General features: G+C 44.1%; 1 protein-coding gene across 8 annotated transcripts in view; it reads left to right on the forward strand.

Annotated features, from left to right (window-relative positions):
• The window catches only part of myt1la (myelin transcription factor 1-like, a), a 76,989-nt gene that overhangs the window by 29,178 nt on the left and 32,192 nt on the right, over nt 1-15,619 (forward strand). For 7 of the 8 annotated variants that reach the window (XM_074616676.1, XM_074616677.1, XM_074616671.1 and 4 more), the window contains exons 6-9: nt 4,882-5,399; nt 7,462-8,095; nt 9,663-10,078; nt 12,333-12,467. In XM_074616676.1, coding sequence (XP_074472777.1) covers nt 4,882-5,399; nt 7,462-8,095; nt 9,663-10,078; nt 12,333-12,467 — 1,703 coding nt within the window. The remainder of the gene's footprint in view (nt 1-4,881; nt 5,400-7,461; nt 8,096-9,662; nt 10,079-12,332; nt 12,468-15,619) is intronic. The other variant, XM_074616673.1, reaches the window with a different exon arrangement.

Below are 15,619 nucleotides of genomic sequence, written 5' to 3' on the forward strand. Positions count from 1 at the left end.
TCAAGGTATATTAAACTGCAGGTAACCGTAGCAACAGTAAAGATGCTTCAGGCTTCGGTGGCAGTTAAGTGACTGGTGACTAAAAACACCCTTAAACACATAAAGACCTCTCTGTGTTGACGATGCTATAAGAGACAGAAAGGGACTCCAGGTGTCTGGAGATGAAAATGAACTGCAGGTGTCCTCATAGAGACAAAAATGGACCTCAGGTGTCCTTTTAGAGACAATAATGGACTCCAGGTGTTCATGTAGAGACAAAAATGGGACCTCAGATGTCCATGTAGGGACACAAATGGACTCGAAGTGTCCATGTAGGGACAATAATTGACTCCAGGTGCACATTTAGGGACAAAAATGGACCTCAGATATCCATGTAGGTACAATATTAGACTCCAGGTGTCCATGTAGAGACAATAATGGACTCCAAGTTACCTTTTAGAGACAATATTGGACTTCAGGTGTCCTTTTAGAGACAATAGTGGACTTCAGGTGTCCTTTTAGAGACAATATTGGACTTCAGATGTCCTTTTAGAAACAATATTGGACTCCAGGTGTCCATGTAGGGACAATTATGGACTCCAGGTGTCCTTTTAGAGACAATATTGGACTCCAGGTGTCCATGTAGGGACAGAAATTGACCGTAGATGTCCATGTAGGGACAATAATGGACTCCAGGTGTCAACATAGGGACAAAAATGGACTCCAGGTGTCCTCATAGAGACAGAAATAGAGTTCTAGGTGCCGTAGGTTAAAGTGGGCTAACTATGCACATTTAGAGGCGACTAACTCTAACAGAAACAGACTTTAAGACTGCAAACAACCCATAATGCACCACTCTCTGTAGAAGCTGGTTCTCATCTTTCAAAAGGAATATCGGATGTTGGAAAAACATAAATCAAATATGATTTAGTTTATATATTTGAGCCGGTCCTCATTAGCATCAGCCGAGGTCTTCATCCAGACAACCAATAAGTTATCGATCAACAATAATCAACGACGTTGTGTCATATCGGACTGCAGCAGATCAGCTCAGTGAGAAGAGAAACTCTCTCTCTCTCTCTCTCTCTCCACATAATTACCATGCGTAGTCTCTCGCCCTCGTCTGCAGCATTCCCTCGTTTCTGATCTGCTTTAATTACCACCAGAATTTTAATTGGCGGGAGACAGCAAGGTGGCTGAGGTCACACACACACACACATGCATGTATGCACGCACGCACACACACACACACACACACACACACACACTATAAGGTAGAAGATAGAGGGGTCATTTGAGGAGAGGTGTGTGTGGTAGAGAGACATGCTGCAGTGTTATACGCTGGTAGATTTAATCACAGTTTCTTCTCTCTCTCTCTAATTAACATTTCTAACATATCAAGTATTGCCAAATCGTGAACATATTCATGTAATTAATTAGTACAGTTAAATGAATATATTGTATATTATATATACATTTTCTTACTAATATGATAACAAATGCAATTTTCTTCCTTGTGTTTCCTAAAGCTGGACGTTTGTCTCACTGATTTCTGATTTTACTGACACTCCAAAATCTAGTCTGACCTGTGGAGTTCCACAGGGGTCAATCATAGGTCCTCTATTGTTTTCCTACTTACACTATATAAGTCCAAGTCCATTTACTTAGGTCAAATCTGTTGGAAGCACAGCATCCGTTACCGCAAATATGCAGATGATACTCAACTAAATGTTGCACTATAAGTCCTGTAAATATGGTAACAGGTATTTTAACACAAGTGCTGTAACTTAAGTTTGGAAGTTACGTGCCAAATAAATCAAGTTTGACTTGTTTCACACGGGACACGAACACAAACTGTGTGACACGTCACATTTTCTTAATGTCACGGCTGGACTACTGCAACTTTTTGTGTTCAGGGATCAGTCAAAAAGCATTAACTATAAGCTCTTAGCATTGTCATTTTGAGCATGTTTGCATGTAGTATTTGCTGCCTGTTACCCTGCAGGTTTTTATTGTTATTAAAGAGATAGCAATGCTTAGGAAGAGGTATATTTTGTGTTGTCATGGGGGTTGCTGCTTTTACGTCCCAAGCTCTACCCCTCTTTTACCAAATTGCGACTTTAAAAAAAAAATACAGCAGCGCTTCACTGCCTTTGGTATAGTTGAGGTTATGTCAAATTAACTGACTGAATAATTTATATGAAGGCAGCTGAGTAGCAGGACAATATTGATAGAAACATTAGCTGTGTGTCACATCATTTTATGCACATTTTTAAGGCATTAGAAAAGCTGTATGGAAATGGCCAAAATTGGATAAAACTTCCACGATTGCGAATAAAATATTTCTGCTCGCTTCAGTTTTTTTTTTAGATGGTTAGATGAATACATGGCCAAGCCGACTTGTTTTGGTTCCAGTTCGCAACATCTACTTCTTCTACTGTGTTTACTGCAGATTACAGCCTGTAGCCTTTAGCGGCAGCTTCTGACCAAACTACACTGTAGCCGAGTTTATTCGCTCCAAACCAGTTGATGGAAACGCGTCTAATTCGCATATCTTTTTTTGCGACATTTCAAAAGTTTGCCTAAAATTTGCTCGACAGTTAAATGGAAACACGACTACTAACACTTAATAAAAGAAAAAGAAGGATTGTTTAAAATGTTTCGTCAGATGAACCCACGGCGGTTTTCTGTCAGAAAAGCAGCGTCACCTCCTCCAAACACAAAATAAGCTCTTTCATATGGAAATGGACTAATTGATTTCCTAAAATCCACATTAAAGCCGTGTATAATTGTGCTCGCTGTTTTGGAGCAATTAAAGCAGAATTTTCCCAACAGTTAATGACTATTATGGGATTTGCGTAATTGAGGCCCCGGTTGAATAAGCTTTGGGTTTTTTGTTTTTTTTAGAGGCTGATTCTCCTCCTCAGCGAGGGCGAGTAGAAATCCACCACATGAACACATCAGAGGGAATGGCAGCCATTCCTACTGATGACCCTCCTGATTATAACAGTGTGACGCCAGACTCCTTTTTTCCTACACCTTTAGACAATTTATCTGAGGAAAGGCATTTTTCTTTCAGCTAGAAAACATCTCTCAACAATGCAGAACAACATTAGATTTATTTATTTTTGTGACAACTCTGACCAGTTCAGCAAAACACAAGTTAAAATACAAGTCCCATGTCTATCTAAAGCCTCCAGGTGGGTCCAGGCTGATACGTGCTGTTTTAAAAGCTAACAGAAACATCAAAGTTAAAGTTTCATATTGATATTTTTTTCAAATCTTGACAATAATCAGCCTCATGCACTTGCAGAATAAGTAGTTAGAGGTCACAAACGTTTGTTTTTGGACGTTGAAATCACAAATAATTTAACGAAAGTGTTCTGTGAACTTTGTTGTTGAGATTTAAAAAGCGGTTATTTCAGAAATCACAAAGACCGGCTCTGAGGGCCACAGCAAATAAAAGGAGAGTTGATTTTCTTTGCAAAAACATGAATCAAATTGCATAAAAGCTGAGATGTGGCTGTGGTGTGGAGTGTGGGTTTTGTCTCTCCAGGAAGACTCAGGTTGCAGTTTATGTAGTGACTGGGAGCTCTGGTGCTCCCAATCAGCCTGAGTGGATGACCCTGCCTACCAATTACACACACCTGCAAAAGAAGAGCAAACTTAGGCACAACCTCACAGCGTAGAGGGCCGTAACAATAGAGCAGAACTTCTTCAACAATATACATACAGGAGAACTGTTTCACTCAATCACAACAAGTGATTGATTATACATGATTAACCCTCTGAGACCCACAATAGAGCCGTTTTAGTCTTCTTCAGGGGGGTCCAGGGGGTCTTTAGGAGGAGATAGCAGGTCAACAGTAGATGTCACATAGAAGTGGTGTACATCATCTGAAAGCTGCGAACCTGAAGATTAATCTGATATGCAGCTCAGCACTGTGTGTCCAAGACCTTGAGGAACACCATAGAAAAAGACATGCTGTGATTTGGGATCAAAAACTTTTGACATTTTGGAGATTTCTGCAAGAATTTGCATTTTAGGTGAATGGATGGCGAGCGCTTGTGTTGTGTATACCGCTCAGAAACCCCCTTATTGTGAATCTAGCTAGGAAAGCCATCCATGCTCTGAATGCTCTAGGTCTCTAGTCTGATCCATCCACCCTCTGAATGCTCTAGGTCTCTAGTCTGATCCATCCATCCTCTGAATGCTCTAGGTCTCTAGTTTGATCCATCCATCCTCTGAATGCTCTAGGTCTCTAGTTTGATCCATCCATCCTCTGAATGCTCTAGGTCTCTAGTTTGATCCATCCATCCTCTGAATGCTCTAGGTCTCTAGTTTGATCCATCCATCCTCTGAATGCTCTAGGTCTCTAGTCTGATCCATCCATCCTCTGAATGCTCTAGGTCTCTAGTTTGATCCATCCATCCTCTGAATGCTCTAGGTCTCTAGTTTGATCCATCCATCCTCTGAATGCTCTAGGTCTCTAGTTTGATCCATCCATCCTCTGAATGCTCTAGGTCTCTAGTTTGATCCATCCATCCTCTGAATGCTCTAGGTCTCTAGTCTGATCCATCCATCCTCTGAATGCTCTAGGTCTCTAGTTTGATCCATCCATCCTCTGAATGCTCTAGGTCTCTAGTTTGATCCATCCATCCTCTGAATGCTCTAGGTCTCTAGTTTGATCCATCCATCCTCTGAATGCTCTAGGTCTCTAGTTTGATCCATCCATCCTCTGAATGCTCTAGGTCTCTAGTTTGTGGCTGTAAAGTTCCATGAGGCTGTGATTATCCTAGAGGTCACCACAGGTCATTTTATACAGGGAGGTCAAGCTCAAATAGTAAATAAGAGAACAAAGATGGCTACTGATCATGTACGTGTCCTCTGTCTCGCTGCAGCGTCTACGGCTGCCCGCTGGCCAAGAAGAGGAAGGCTCTGGAAAAACAACCACTGGAGCCAGCTGCCAAGAGGAGACCCTTCCTCACCTCCTGCACGGGGGAGGAGGAGGAGGAGGAGGAGGAAGAGGAGAAGGACGCCAGCACCTACACCAGCTACCAGAATGAAGCCATGCAGATGGGAGCGGGAGGGAAGGAGCACGGCGAGGTAGTGGAGGAGGACGACGAGGAAGAGAGAGAAGGAGATGAAGACGGCGACGTGGAGGATGAGTTCTCAGAGGACAACGAGGAGCAGGGAGAGGAGGAGGAGGAGGAGGAGGAGGAAGAAGAGGAGGAGGTAGAGGTGGAGAGAGCGGACACGACAATGGGAGGACAGCGGGTGGAGGAAGAGGAAGAAGAGGAGGAGGATGAGGCAATGTATGAGGAGGAGGAAGAAGTGGAGGATGGTGATGATGAGGAGGAACAGGAGGATGAGGGAGAGGAAGACGAGGAGGAGGATGAGGAGGAGAATCGTCAACATGGTGAGTTGCCTGATTCTCCTGCATTGTTTTCTGTCATCATGTGGGTTTACAGTCTTTTCAAAGACGCCACCGTTTCATAGAAGTTTGTCTCATGGTGTCTCTACAAGTGAAAACGTGTTTTTAACCATTGTGGCAATAAATCGTGTTTCCTGTTATCGCTTCACAATGAAAGCCACCCTGTATTTTAAATGCTGATTACATTACACGCCTCGTTTCCTGTGAATCCCTCGTACGTAGGCAGACAATTTCACTAACGATAAATATAGAATAATATGCTATCAAAAATTTGTTTTGATTTGATTGATTGTGGTCATTTTTAACTACTTATTTCTTCCATTTGTACTTGCTTGAAAACAAACAAAGTACATGTCAATGTTGTCTCCAGACCACTTTTTGAAGATCTCGCTCTCATCTCGAAATTGACCGCATTTTTTCTGGGTCTTGTCTCTTTCTCCGGTCAAGACCACAACTACGGGGATATCACTAAATTGTTCTATCTTGACTCAGTCTCGTCCTGCCTTCGTCTTGGTCTTGACTTGGTCTCGGTTTAGGTGGTCTTCATCCACATTGGGAACCACTGATTTAGACAACAAAAGCTTCTTGGCAAAGGTTAGAGAAACATTGTGGTCATCGTTTTAACAGAAACCAATGATGACTGTTAGAAGGAGTCGGGATGTGTGCCGGGTCTCCATTTTTGCTGTGTACAACTTCCTCCTTTGCTTCTGAGGTGCTGAAAGCCAAATTCAAGTACAAAGACCCTAGAATTATTATATATCAGGGTAAACTATTGTACAATCAGATACAGACTGAACGCACCCAGAACTGAGTTTGTAAAGTAAAAGAATTAGTGTCAAAGAAGAGAGAAGGTTGTGGGTTTGAAACTCCCGGCCGGCTGGGAGTACATTCAGGTTAACTGACGTCTCTAAATCTCCCGTAGAAGGTGTGAATAATGTCTGTGACAGACTGGAGACCCGTCCACGTTGTCTCCCTGTCAGCATCCCAGCTGCAGTTCACAATCCATCCACAGCATTACTGTCATCATTCCCACGGCCACCAGAGACCACTCTTAAAAGAACATGTAAGCAGAGTTTATAGGTCAAGTTTTATGATGTGTTTTTCGGGAGGACAGTCTCTGAGTCTAAGATGTCAAATATCTTTGAACAACTGCAGCTCGATCTGCAAGAGTCCCATCGTGTTTGAACAGAGTCTACGTGGAACTTCTCCAAACATACAGCATGCTCTGAATGATGAAGCCAGCGACGAGCTCATATTCAGGTTCCTGTTCTGGGTCAAACTGGTGTCCGGTCTGGGTCTGCATTGTGTTTGGGGTCTGCAGTGGGAGAGGAGAAAGTGATGCGAGCTGAATCTGTGGTAGACCAGATGCTCTGCTCCCCCCCCAACACTCCCCGTGTCCTCAATCGCTTCTGACAGCGCTTCACGAATAATCGGGAGAGGAGCTCTGCTGAGTTATTAACTCCCCCCCCCTCCCGTCCCCGTTTGCCTCCTCGTCTCGGTGGACGTGTCACATGCGCTCTGCCTCGGCTTCTCCTCCTGAGAATATTTATGGCTCCCGAATCGGAGCACCTCACACGCCTCCCTTTTCAATTTCTCTGCTCTCATTCGCCGTCTCTGTCCCAAAAATCAACAGCAAGGCTTAGCGGGGAGAGCAGCGCTGCTCTGCTCAGCTCTGCTCAGCTCTGCTCAGCTCTGGGTTGTATGTTTTTTGTGAGTAAACAGTGGATCATAATTGGGAGGGATGCAGCTAATGTATTCAGGAATATGTGAGAAGAAACTGGGCTCATCAGCATTGCTGAGTTATTAGAGGCTGTACCAGCTTCATCTCCTTTTCATCTGCAGGATTCTTATTCTGCAGATGAACAGATAGGTATATTATCTACAAAATGAACACATTTTCTCTTTTATTTCTGACCAATTACCTTCAGTTTCTGTTTACGGCGCAGACGACTGAGCCAAACTGTGCTGATGACTGGCGGTGATGTGAGACGGGTTCTGTGTTGAGATGTGAAGCCTGAGAGGTTTGTTCTTTCTTCTTCCCTGACAGTAGAGAACCACTACAAACCCAGTGGACAATCAAAGCTCATTCCAATTCAGAAGGACGACAACAACAACAACAGCTGCGCCATCGGCGCCGGTCACGGCACCGGAGAGGATTACGAGAACTACGACGAGCTGGTCGCCAAGTCGCTGCTCAACCTGGGCAAGATCGCAGAAGACGCCGCGTACCAGGCCATGACCGAGTCCGAGATGAACAGCAACTCTTCCAACAGCGCCGGGGAAGACGAAGACGACGACGAGTACGACGGCAGCAATCACGGCGACCGGAAGGGTGAGCTGAGCGTGGACCTGGACAGCGACGTGGTCAGGGAGACGGTAGATTCCCTGAAGCTCCTGGCGCAGGGACACGGCGCCATGCTGCCTGAGGACGGCTACCCGGAGGGCGTCATGATGGACGACCTCGGCCACGCCAACGGGCGGCCCGGCGTCGGGGTCAGGGTTCAGGCGGATGAGAGCGAGGAGGAGGTGTGTCTCAGCAGTCTGGAGTGTCTGAGGAACCAATGCTTCGATCTGGCTCGGAAACTGAGCGAGACGCAGTCGTGTGATCGCCCCGCCCTCCACGCCCTCCACCACCAGCTCCAAATCCCAACGGAACATCAGATGATGCATCACCTGAACAGGTACGGCATCGCCAAAGAGTCTTTTGATCGTGTTGTTGTTTATTCCACATATTCATATTTTCATCCACCTTTGTGTCATGAAAAGGTTCAGCGGGTAGATTACAGCATTATTTATGCTAATGACCCATATTAGCATAATCACCATTGACATTTCTACTGTGACTCAATGGGTTGGCTTTGAAAGGAGCTGAGATGAAAGAGACAGGTGCATGACGGCGGCCTGAAAACAACAGGATGTTAGTTATTGTATGATCTGGACCCTTTTTCAACACGGTCAACAGCTCTGACTCATGGAGGCAATTAAAATACTAGAGCCTGAACAGAGAAATCATAGAAAGAGATGCTCCTTTAACACCAGAAGTTACCTGAGAATCATCCTATTTTTAGGTTTTCTTCAGTGTCACAGTAATCCACTGATCGTTGTCTGTACATCCATGTGTGCACTGCAAAAAGGAGCGGCTAATGGATAATTCGGCACATTTTAAATGATGCCAAAATGTGAACAAATATAGGCAAAAAAAATAGACTGTATATAAGAAGTGGACGTAGTCACTGTGACGTCACCCGTTGGTTTGTGGACTGCTGTTCTGAAGCCTCGAGTTCAGCATTTTGGCCGTTACCATCTTGGTTTTTGTCCGTCACCATCTTGGTTTTTGTCCGTCACTATCTTGGTTTTTGGCCGCTACCATCCTGGTTTTTGGCCGTCACCGTCTTGGTTTTTGGCCGTCACCGTCTAGGTTTTTGGCCGTCACTATTTTGGTTTTTGGCGTCACTATCTTGGTTTTTGGCCGTCGCCGTCTTGGTTTTTGACCGTTGCCGTCTTGGTTTTTGGCCGTCGCCGTCTTGGTTTTTGGCCGTCGCCGTCTTGGTTTTTGGCCGTCGCCGTCTTGGTTTTTGGCCGTCGCCGTCTTGGTTTTTGGCCGTCGCCGTCTAGGTTTTTGGCCGTTACCGTCTTGGTTTTTGGCCGTCACTGTCTTGGTTTTTCGCCATCACTATTTTGGTTTTTGGCGTCACTATCTTGGTTTTTGGCCGTCGCCGTCTTGGTTTTTGGCCGTCGCTGTCTTGGTTTTTGGCCGTCGCCGTCTTGGTTTTTGGCCGTCGCCGTCTTGGTTTTTGGCCGTCGCCGTCGCCGTCTTGGTTTTTGGCCGTCGCCGTCTTGGTTTTTGGCCGTCGCCGTCTTGGTTTTTGGCCGTCGCCGTCTTGGTTTTTGGCCGTCGCCGTCTTGGTTTTTGGCCGCTGCCATCTTGGTTTTTGGCCGTCACATGTTGGTTTTTGGCCGTCACATGTTGGTTTTTGGCCGTCACCATCTTGTCAAGAAAAGGCCCCTTAATTATATAGTAATTTCAGACTACCAAATAGTTGAACTGCTGCCTTTATAACAAACTTCTATTAGTGACTGAGTGGAACAGGGACAGGACCTCTAAACAGGGTCTGGTTTCCTGGACAAACCGTTATACCTCCAGGCTCTGAGAACACATCTTGACCTTTTCTAACTTGCTAGACAACCTCAACAGTTTTCCAGTTATTGTGTCACTGGTGGTCATTTCCTGTCCCGCCCACGGCTCAGGTACGACAGCTGCCAGCAGAGTGCACAGGAGGAGCACAGGTCTCTGGAGCGCAGCTACTCCGACATGGTGAACCTGATGAAGCTGGAGGAGCAGCTGAGCCCGGGGTCCAGAGGTTACCCGACCAGCTGCAGCCAGGAGGGCGACGAAGACACCACGTCGGTGGCCTCCGACCGCTCCGACGAGACCTTTGACATGGCCAAGGGAAACCTGTCACTGCTGGAGAAGGCCATCGCCCTGGAATCGGAGAGGGCGAAGGTCATGAGGGACCGCATGGCCTCGGAGCACTCGCTGCCCCGTCGGGATCACCATCACCATCGAGGCCACGGCGAGCATAGTTCGAGGCTGAGCTGCGCCGGCGAGGAGCGCAAGTCCAGGATGCACCACGACGGGTTGAAGAGGTCGTACTACCCTAAAGGTAGGCAGCAAAAACCCACACACTGACCCTCACTGTGTCAGCATTGATTCTGCAAAGTTGTGTATGTATATGTTGATTCTCCATGTTTGTTCATTACTGCTGGAAAATATCACATATAGTGTTACAGACGTATCTGTGCACAATTAGAGGGTGTGAAAGTTACTAATATTTGCTGCTGTTTAGCGTAAAAGAAGCAAAGCTTTGTGTTCATGAGTTTCTTCATCCACGTGGTCCAACACTCACATATTTTACTGTGAAAGAAAAACTGATTTTTTTTCATGCCAGGACTATTTTTACCACGACGGCCGGACTTCCAGAGACAAATTTAGTTCAGTCAGTCCGTCAGTGTGGAGCTCTACACCATCACACTACATCACAGCACCTGAACAGAACTATTTTAAAAGTAAACGAGCTCTGAAACCGTAGAGAAAAGTCCCAACAATAAAAACACTGTTTGTCTCTACAGCACATTTTCCTGAACGCTGGATCTGAACTGTATTCACAAAGTCATCGTGTCATCACGTTTCCTCTCCACAATTCTGCCAATTTCACATCACCTCTTTGCATCACATTTGACCTGAATCTGCTTCTACTCCGAACATCTGACCCCAGGTCAGCAAGGAGGAAGTTTATCTTGTCTGTCTGACTTATTGTAATCCTCAACACGGCTGCAGCAGCCGGAGGCGATCGGAGCTGCAGCAGGAATAAAACACACAGCTGTAACTTTAATGTCTCTTCTCCCCCCTGATTCCTGTGCAGAGTCTTCTGACCCCTGGGCTCTTAAAACCCGTTCAAATCCCATCGTGTTGCTTCACAAATGTTGTCCATGGCAGCCGATGAGATAATGGGCGCTCGTTTTCTGCATTCAGGACCAAACAGTGTGTTGTTTTTTTTGTCCGCAGATGCTTGGTTTTCTTCTGACAGCAGCTTATGTTGTTAAAATAGGCCGGTGTGGGAACATCAGACGGCCGGCTTGTCAGGCATGAGTAATGGCAATCTGCACGGCCCGTTAGGAGAGCAAATCCATCTGTGGGACGCTATCTGCGGCCTATTTCTCCAAATCCACTCAAATACAACCTCCCCGCCGCCACCGCCGCCGCTGGGAGGAAGTCGGAGCGGTGCGGTTTATCAGCCTCACAACAGATTCAGATTGGCCTCGGACGGCTTCATTAGCACAGAGGATGCCTTTATTGGCCCGCGGGACGTTTTTATTAGTCCACAGGAAAGCTTTCATTACGATCGAGAATCTCACCGAAGACATTAAACTCGGGCCAATTCCAGGTGTCAATTTCTGTCCCGAAGCGGACCCGAGTGCCGCTGATCCCCACGCCCAGATCTGCACCCTAAACACCGACGCCGCCAGCCATAGCCCACGCCATTTAACGCTGTGGTTCCAAATTTTTAATTATTACATCATTTTTATATGATATGTTTCCATTCTGTCCTGACTTGTACCTACTCTGCTCAAACCTGTATCGTCATATTGATCGAATAACATTTAGAAAACCAAATAGATGTTTTTTCATGACAAGCGTCCCCTTTAGTCGCCAGGAGTAGCGCCGATTAACGGTGTTTCTCTCCTCCTCCGGCAACTGAATTGATGCATTTGCATAACTTCCGTAGCGCATTGAGACAACGAATGCGACCTCGAAACAAACTTGCATGCCGATATTCACTCACATGCACTAAAATGTGTAAAATATCAGAAATGAAAGAGAAAATAATCGCACAACTATACTCTAAAAGTTGTGTCCCGTGTGTGCACTAGTACGCATTTATAATCGGGGCTTTACCGAATAATTTGACGCTTCAAAGCTTCATTCATACCATTGATATTTGAGTTATTATTATTAATAACTTAGTCCACCTTCTCTGTCTCTCTCACAGCGAGCGACGTAACAACCAAATTACAAAAACTCTTGCGAGACTCGGTGCCCAATGACCTATCCTAACCATAACCATCTGACAAGAGCGTCGCAATTTGTGCTTTACCTTCTAGACACGACCGGTAGCTGTGTGGGAAGATAAGCTACCCGTTCTTAATCCTGCATGTAAAGCTCTGATTGGTCAATTGCTTCTCCAACCACCTGAAACAGCCATCAATGACTACAGACTTATTTGACTCTCTAATGAACCAGGTTACCTGAACACTACATGGACCAGAGCTGGTTCACGTGTTGGTCTTTCAATGGCAGAACTACAGGTCACCTGTCAGCTCAACACCTCCTCATCTCTCTCTGTGTTTCCTTTCCAGACTCTTCCAGAGGGGATAAGAAGGAGAGCAAGTGTCCGACGCCGGGCTGCGACGGGACCGGTCACGTGACGGGTCTGTACCCGCACCACCGCAGCCTGTCCGGGTGTCCTCACAAAGACCGAGTCCCACCTGAGAGTAGGTCCCACTGCCTGGACGTCATGTTACACACAGCTTTTAAAAAAAACTAAAAGCAGTCTGACAAGTCATTTCAGCTCGCTCAGGATACTTCAGTAACAATCAGTTCTCAGAGGTGAAGCTGCTTTAGAGGCATCTGATTGGTTGAGTTAAACCTCAGCTGAGCTTTAGACACCCAGATGTTAAAGTTGGTAAAATACCAAAATAAAATGGCAAAGAAGGAACTGTAATGTAATAAATACAATTAGAAATGTATAAATAAGGTATGTATGTGTGAAGTTCAGCAGGATAGCTAACGTTAATATCAAGCTTTAGGCTAAAACTCTCCCACCGAGCAAAGACACGTCCAAAAGACATCAATTTAACGTCTCTTTTGACGTCCGAAGACGTCCACTGAGGAGCCAGAATGAATTGCGACGTCTTTTTATCATTGTCATTTAATATTGAACCCAACTTGCACGTTCACCAGACGTCCAAAAGTGGGTGTGGACTGACGGACGTTATGCAGACATGATCTAAACGTCTTCCTGACGTCACATGTTTGCTGGGATTAGATTGAACTTCAAGGGTTAGCAAGGAAACTTTTCAGTTTCCTCGTTATAATTCAGAGTCGGATACATCGGGCATTTCTAGCTACGATATTTCCCATTTACTGAAAACACATCAGACAAGTGTCAGCAAGTCAGTGGCAAAACGCTGGCATCGCTGGCAGTTACATAAAAATAAAATCACCTCTAATTCATATGATTCAGCTCATTAAAGGAGTTTAACTGTTTGTTTGTATCTAGTTTCACCTGTTCACAAACAGCTAGCTATATGTGCTAAATAACACAATAAAGGTACTTTAGGTATATTTATCTGGTGTGACTACAAGGCTAGCAAACTAATAAAACACTTCCCGTTTTTCCGTGTTACGCGTCATTGCGGTTCCTTAGCTCCAACACCTGAGGTTAATTTATCATCTTTGCCTCTGAGAAATGTTTGTAGATCTGAAACCGTCATCTTCTTTTAGCCTATTTCACATTAAAACTAATTAGATCCTGCATATCCCCACCGTATTATCTGACAGTACACCACAATGTGTGTCCTTTAACGTCCAAATGTACACAGTATCGGTGTCACTTCATGCTCCAAAACTTGACTTTAACTCCAGTTTGTTTCCTGGTCAGATCAGGATAACGCCTCCTCAACTCTTAATTTCCATTGGACACAGTTGGGATAATAATTTAAAGAATGAACTCTGACTTTAAATGACTTGTTAGATGAGTTGCGTAGCAGTGAAAGTTGGACGTTGTTGGGCATGTCAGCCGTCCTCCATCATGCATCCGTCCTGCATGACTTCTGTGTTTTTGTTGTGTTTGGTGAAAGCTAGTGGAGCTGAGGATTTATCGCTCATTTATGAGTTAATCATTTGTTATAAATCAGAATTAATAATCAGCACGTGTTACCAAACATATTCAGACTACTGGTGGTTTTAACATTTAGTTGTTTCTGCACAAAGTACTCTTAAAAGTTGGTCGTCTTGTCGTCTTGTGTTCACTGTGGCACAATAGAGAGGTTTCTTTTCTTTGCTTTGTGTCCTCCTTTACTTTCTTTTCTTCGTCCTCATCACACCTGCCTGATGTCTGGATGTTTTGGTGTCTGTGCTGCTGATGTAACGTGAACAGCATGAACAATCAGTTTGATCCACCGGCTGGCTGCAAAAAACTCACAAAGCGACGTGCATGAGAAAACCTGCTTCAACCACACGCACTAAACTCACAGATAATAGTATATGACATTAGATTAAAACTCACACCTACAAAGAATACTACAAATAACAGTTGTGTTGATATATATAACTGGAAATAGACATTTTATTTTCGGTCTTTTCAGCTACTTTAGCAAAGACTCCATTTTTATCTAATTTATTTCTTTTAAAAGTCTTTGTATTGATTGTGAATAATGAATAAAACAGTAACCCCTCAACAAAAAGAAGTTTATTCAAGTGTGCTGTTAGTAAACGTCTTTTAAACTAATAATAAGAGAGTATGCTTTCAGATTACTTTTTATGTACCTATCAGAATTAAACTTCAGTATACTTGGTTTATACTGACAAGTATACAGAAAAGTATATCTGGCTAAGTAATATAAGTTCACTAAAGAAAACGTACAAGTATAAAACTATTAAACTAGTAGTTTACTCTACAAGTATATAACTAGTAAACTAACAGTAGACCTGGATGTTAACTAGTTGTGTACTCAAACTTTTTTCTTACATTTAAAGTTTACTTCATAAAATAAACTTGAAATATACTTCTTTTTTTTCTATAAGGGAACTTTACAGGCAAAGAATCTTTGGTTTTTCTCAACAACACTGTTTTAGAGCCAGATTCCCTTTCTAGAGGTAGAAAACCTCATTTGGCACACTTTGGGTATCCAAGTGTGCTAAATGGAGAGTCCTCCTGGTCCTATCCTGACTAAAAATAATCTATGTGCTTTGTGTTATTTATCTCTGCTTTGGCTCAGTTGTAGTCGAGGAGTTGCTGAATGAATTCAGTGGCGTCTCTGTGCACGGCATCACTGCTATAATGGTGTTATCCAACTATTGATAACAATAGTTCATCCCAGTTTACTCTGGCATAGTAACAGTCACAATGTTCCTGACACTGGTGATGAATTCTCTGAGGTCTTACCTATCCAGAGAGACCAAGATCATGCAGATAGACCTGCTAGTTGTGGAGCTACTCTTCATTTATTTTGGGTATGTCTGTCTAGGAGAACCTTCCAGCACCCTACAGGGCTTAACAGGTTATTAAAAGGTATTTTGATAAATGATGCATTATGGCATGTTTTTGGTGCAACATATTACACTGAAATATGCAATATTATGCAATATGCAATACCAGAAAAAAACTTGTATAAAGGAACTGTGTTAGTTTAGAGACATGCAAGAAGTTAGATGGATTCATGACATATAAACAGAATGGACTGGGATACACATAAACCTGTTTTATAACATTTAGTTCTTCTGATGCAAAACGTTTATCACCCCACACGTTGTTCCTTTTACCATCTGCACAGTCATCAGTGGGTTTTAACAGTGCATGACAAACTTTTTGCTTCCAGTGTGTTCTCGTCTCATGAAATTTCATGAAATGAGCTCAGTGATC

The sequence above is a fragment of the Sebastes fasciatus genome, chromosome 18, assembly GCF_043250625.1.
Source record: "Sebastes fasciatus isolate fSebFas1 chromosome 18, fSebFas1.pri, whole genome shotgun sequence".
NCBI classification, from domain to species: domain Eukaryota; kingdom Metazoa; phylum Chordata; class Actinopteri; order Perciformes; family Sebastidae; genus Sebastes; species Sebastes fasciatus.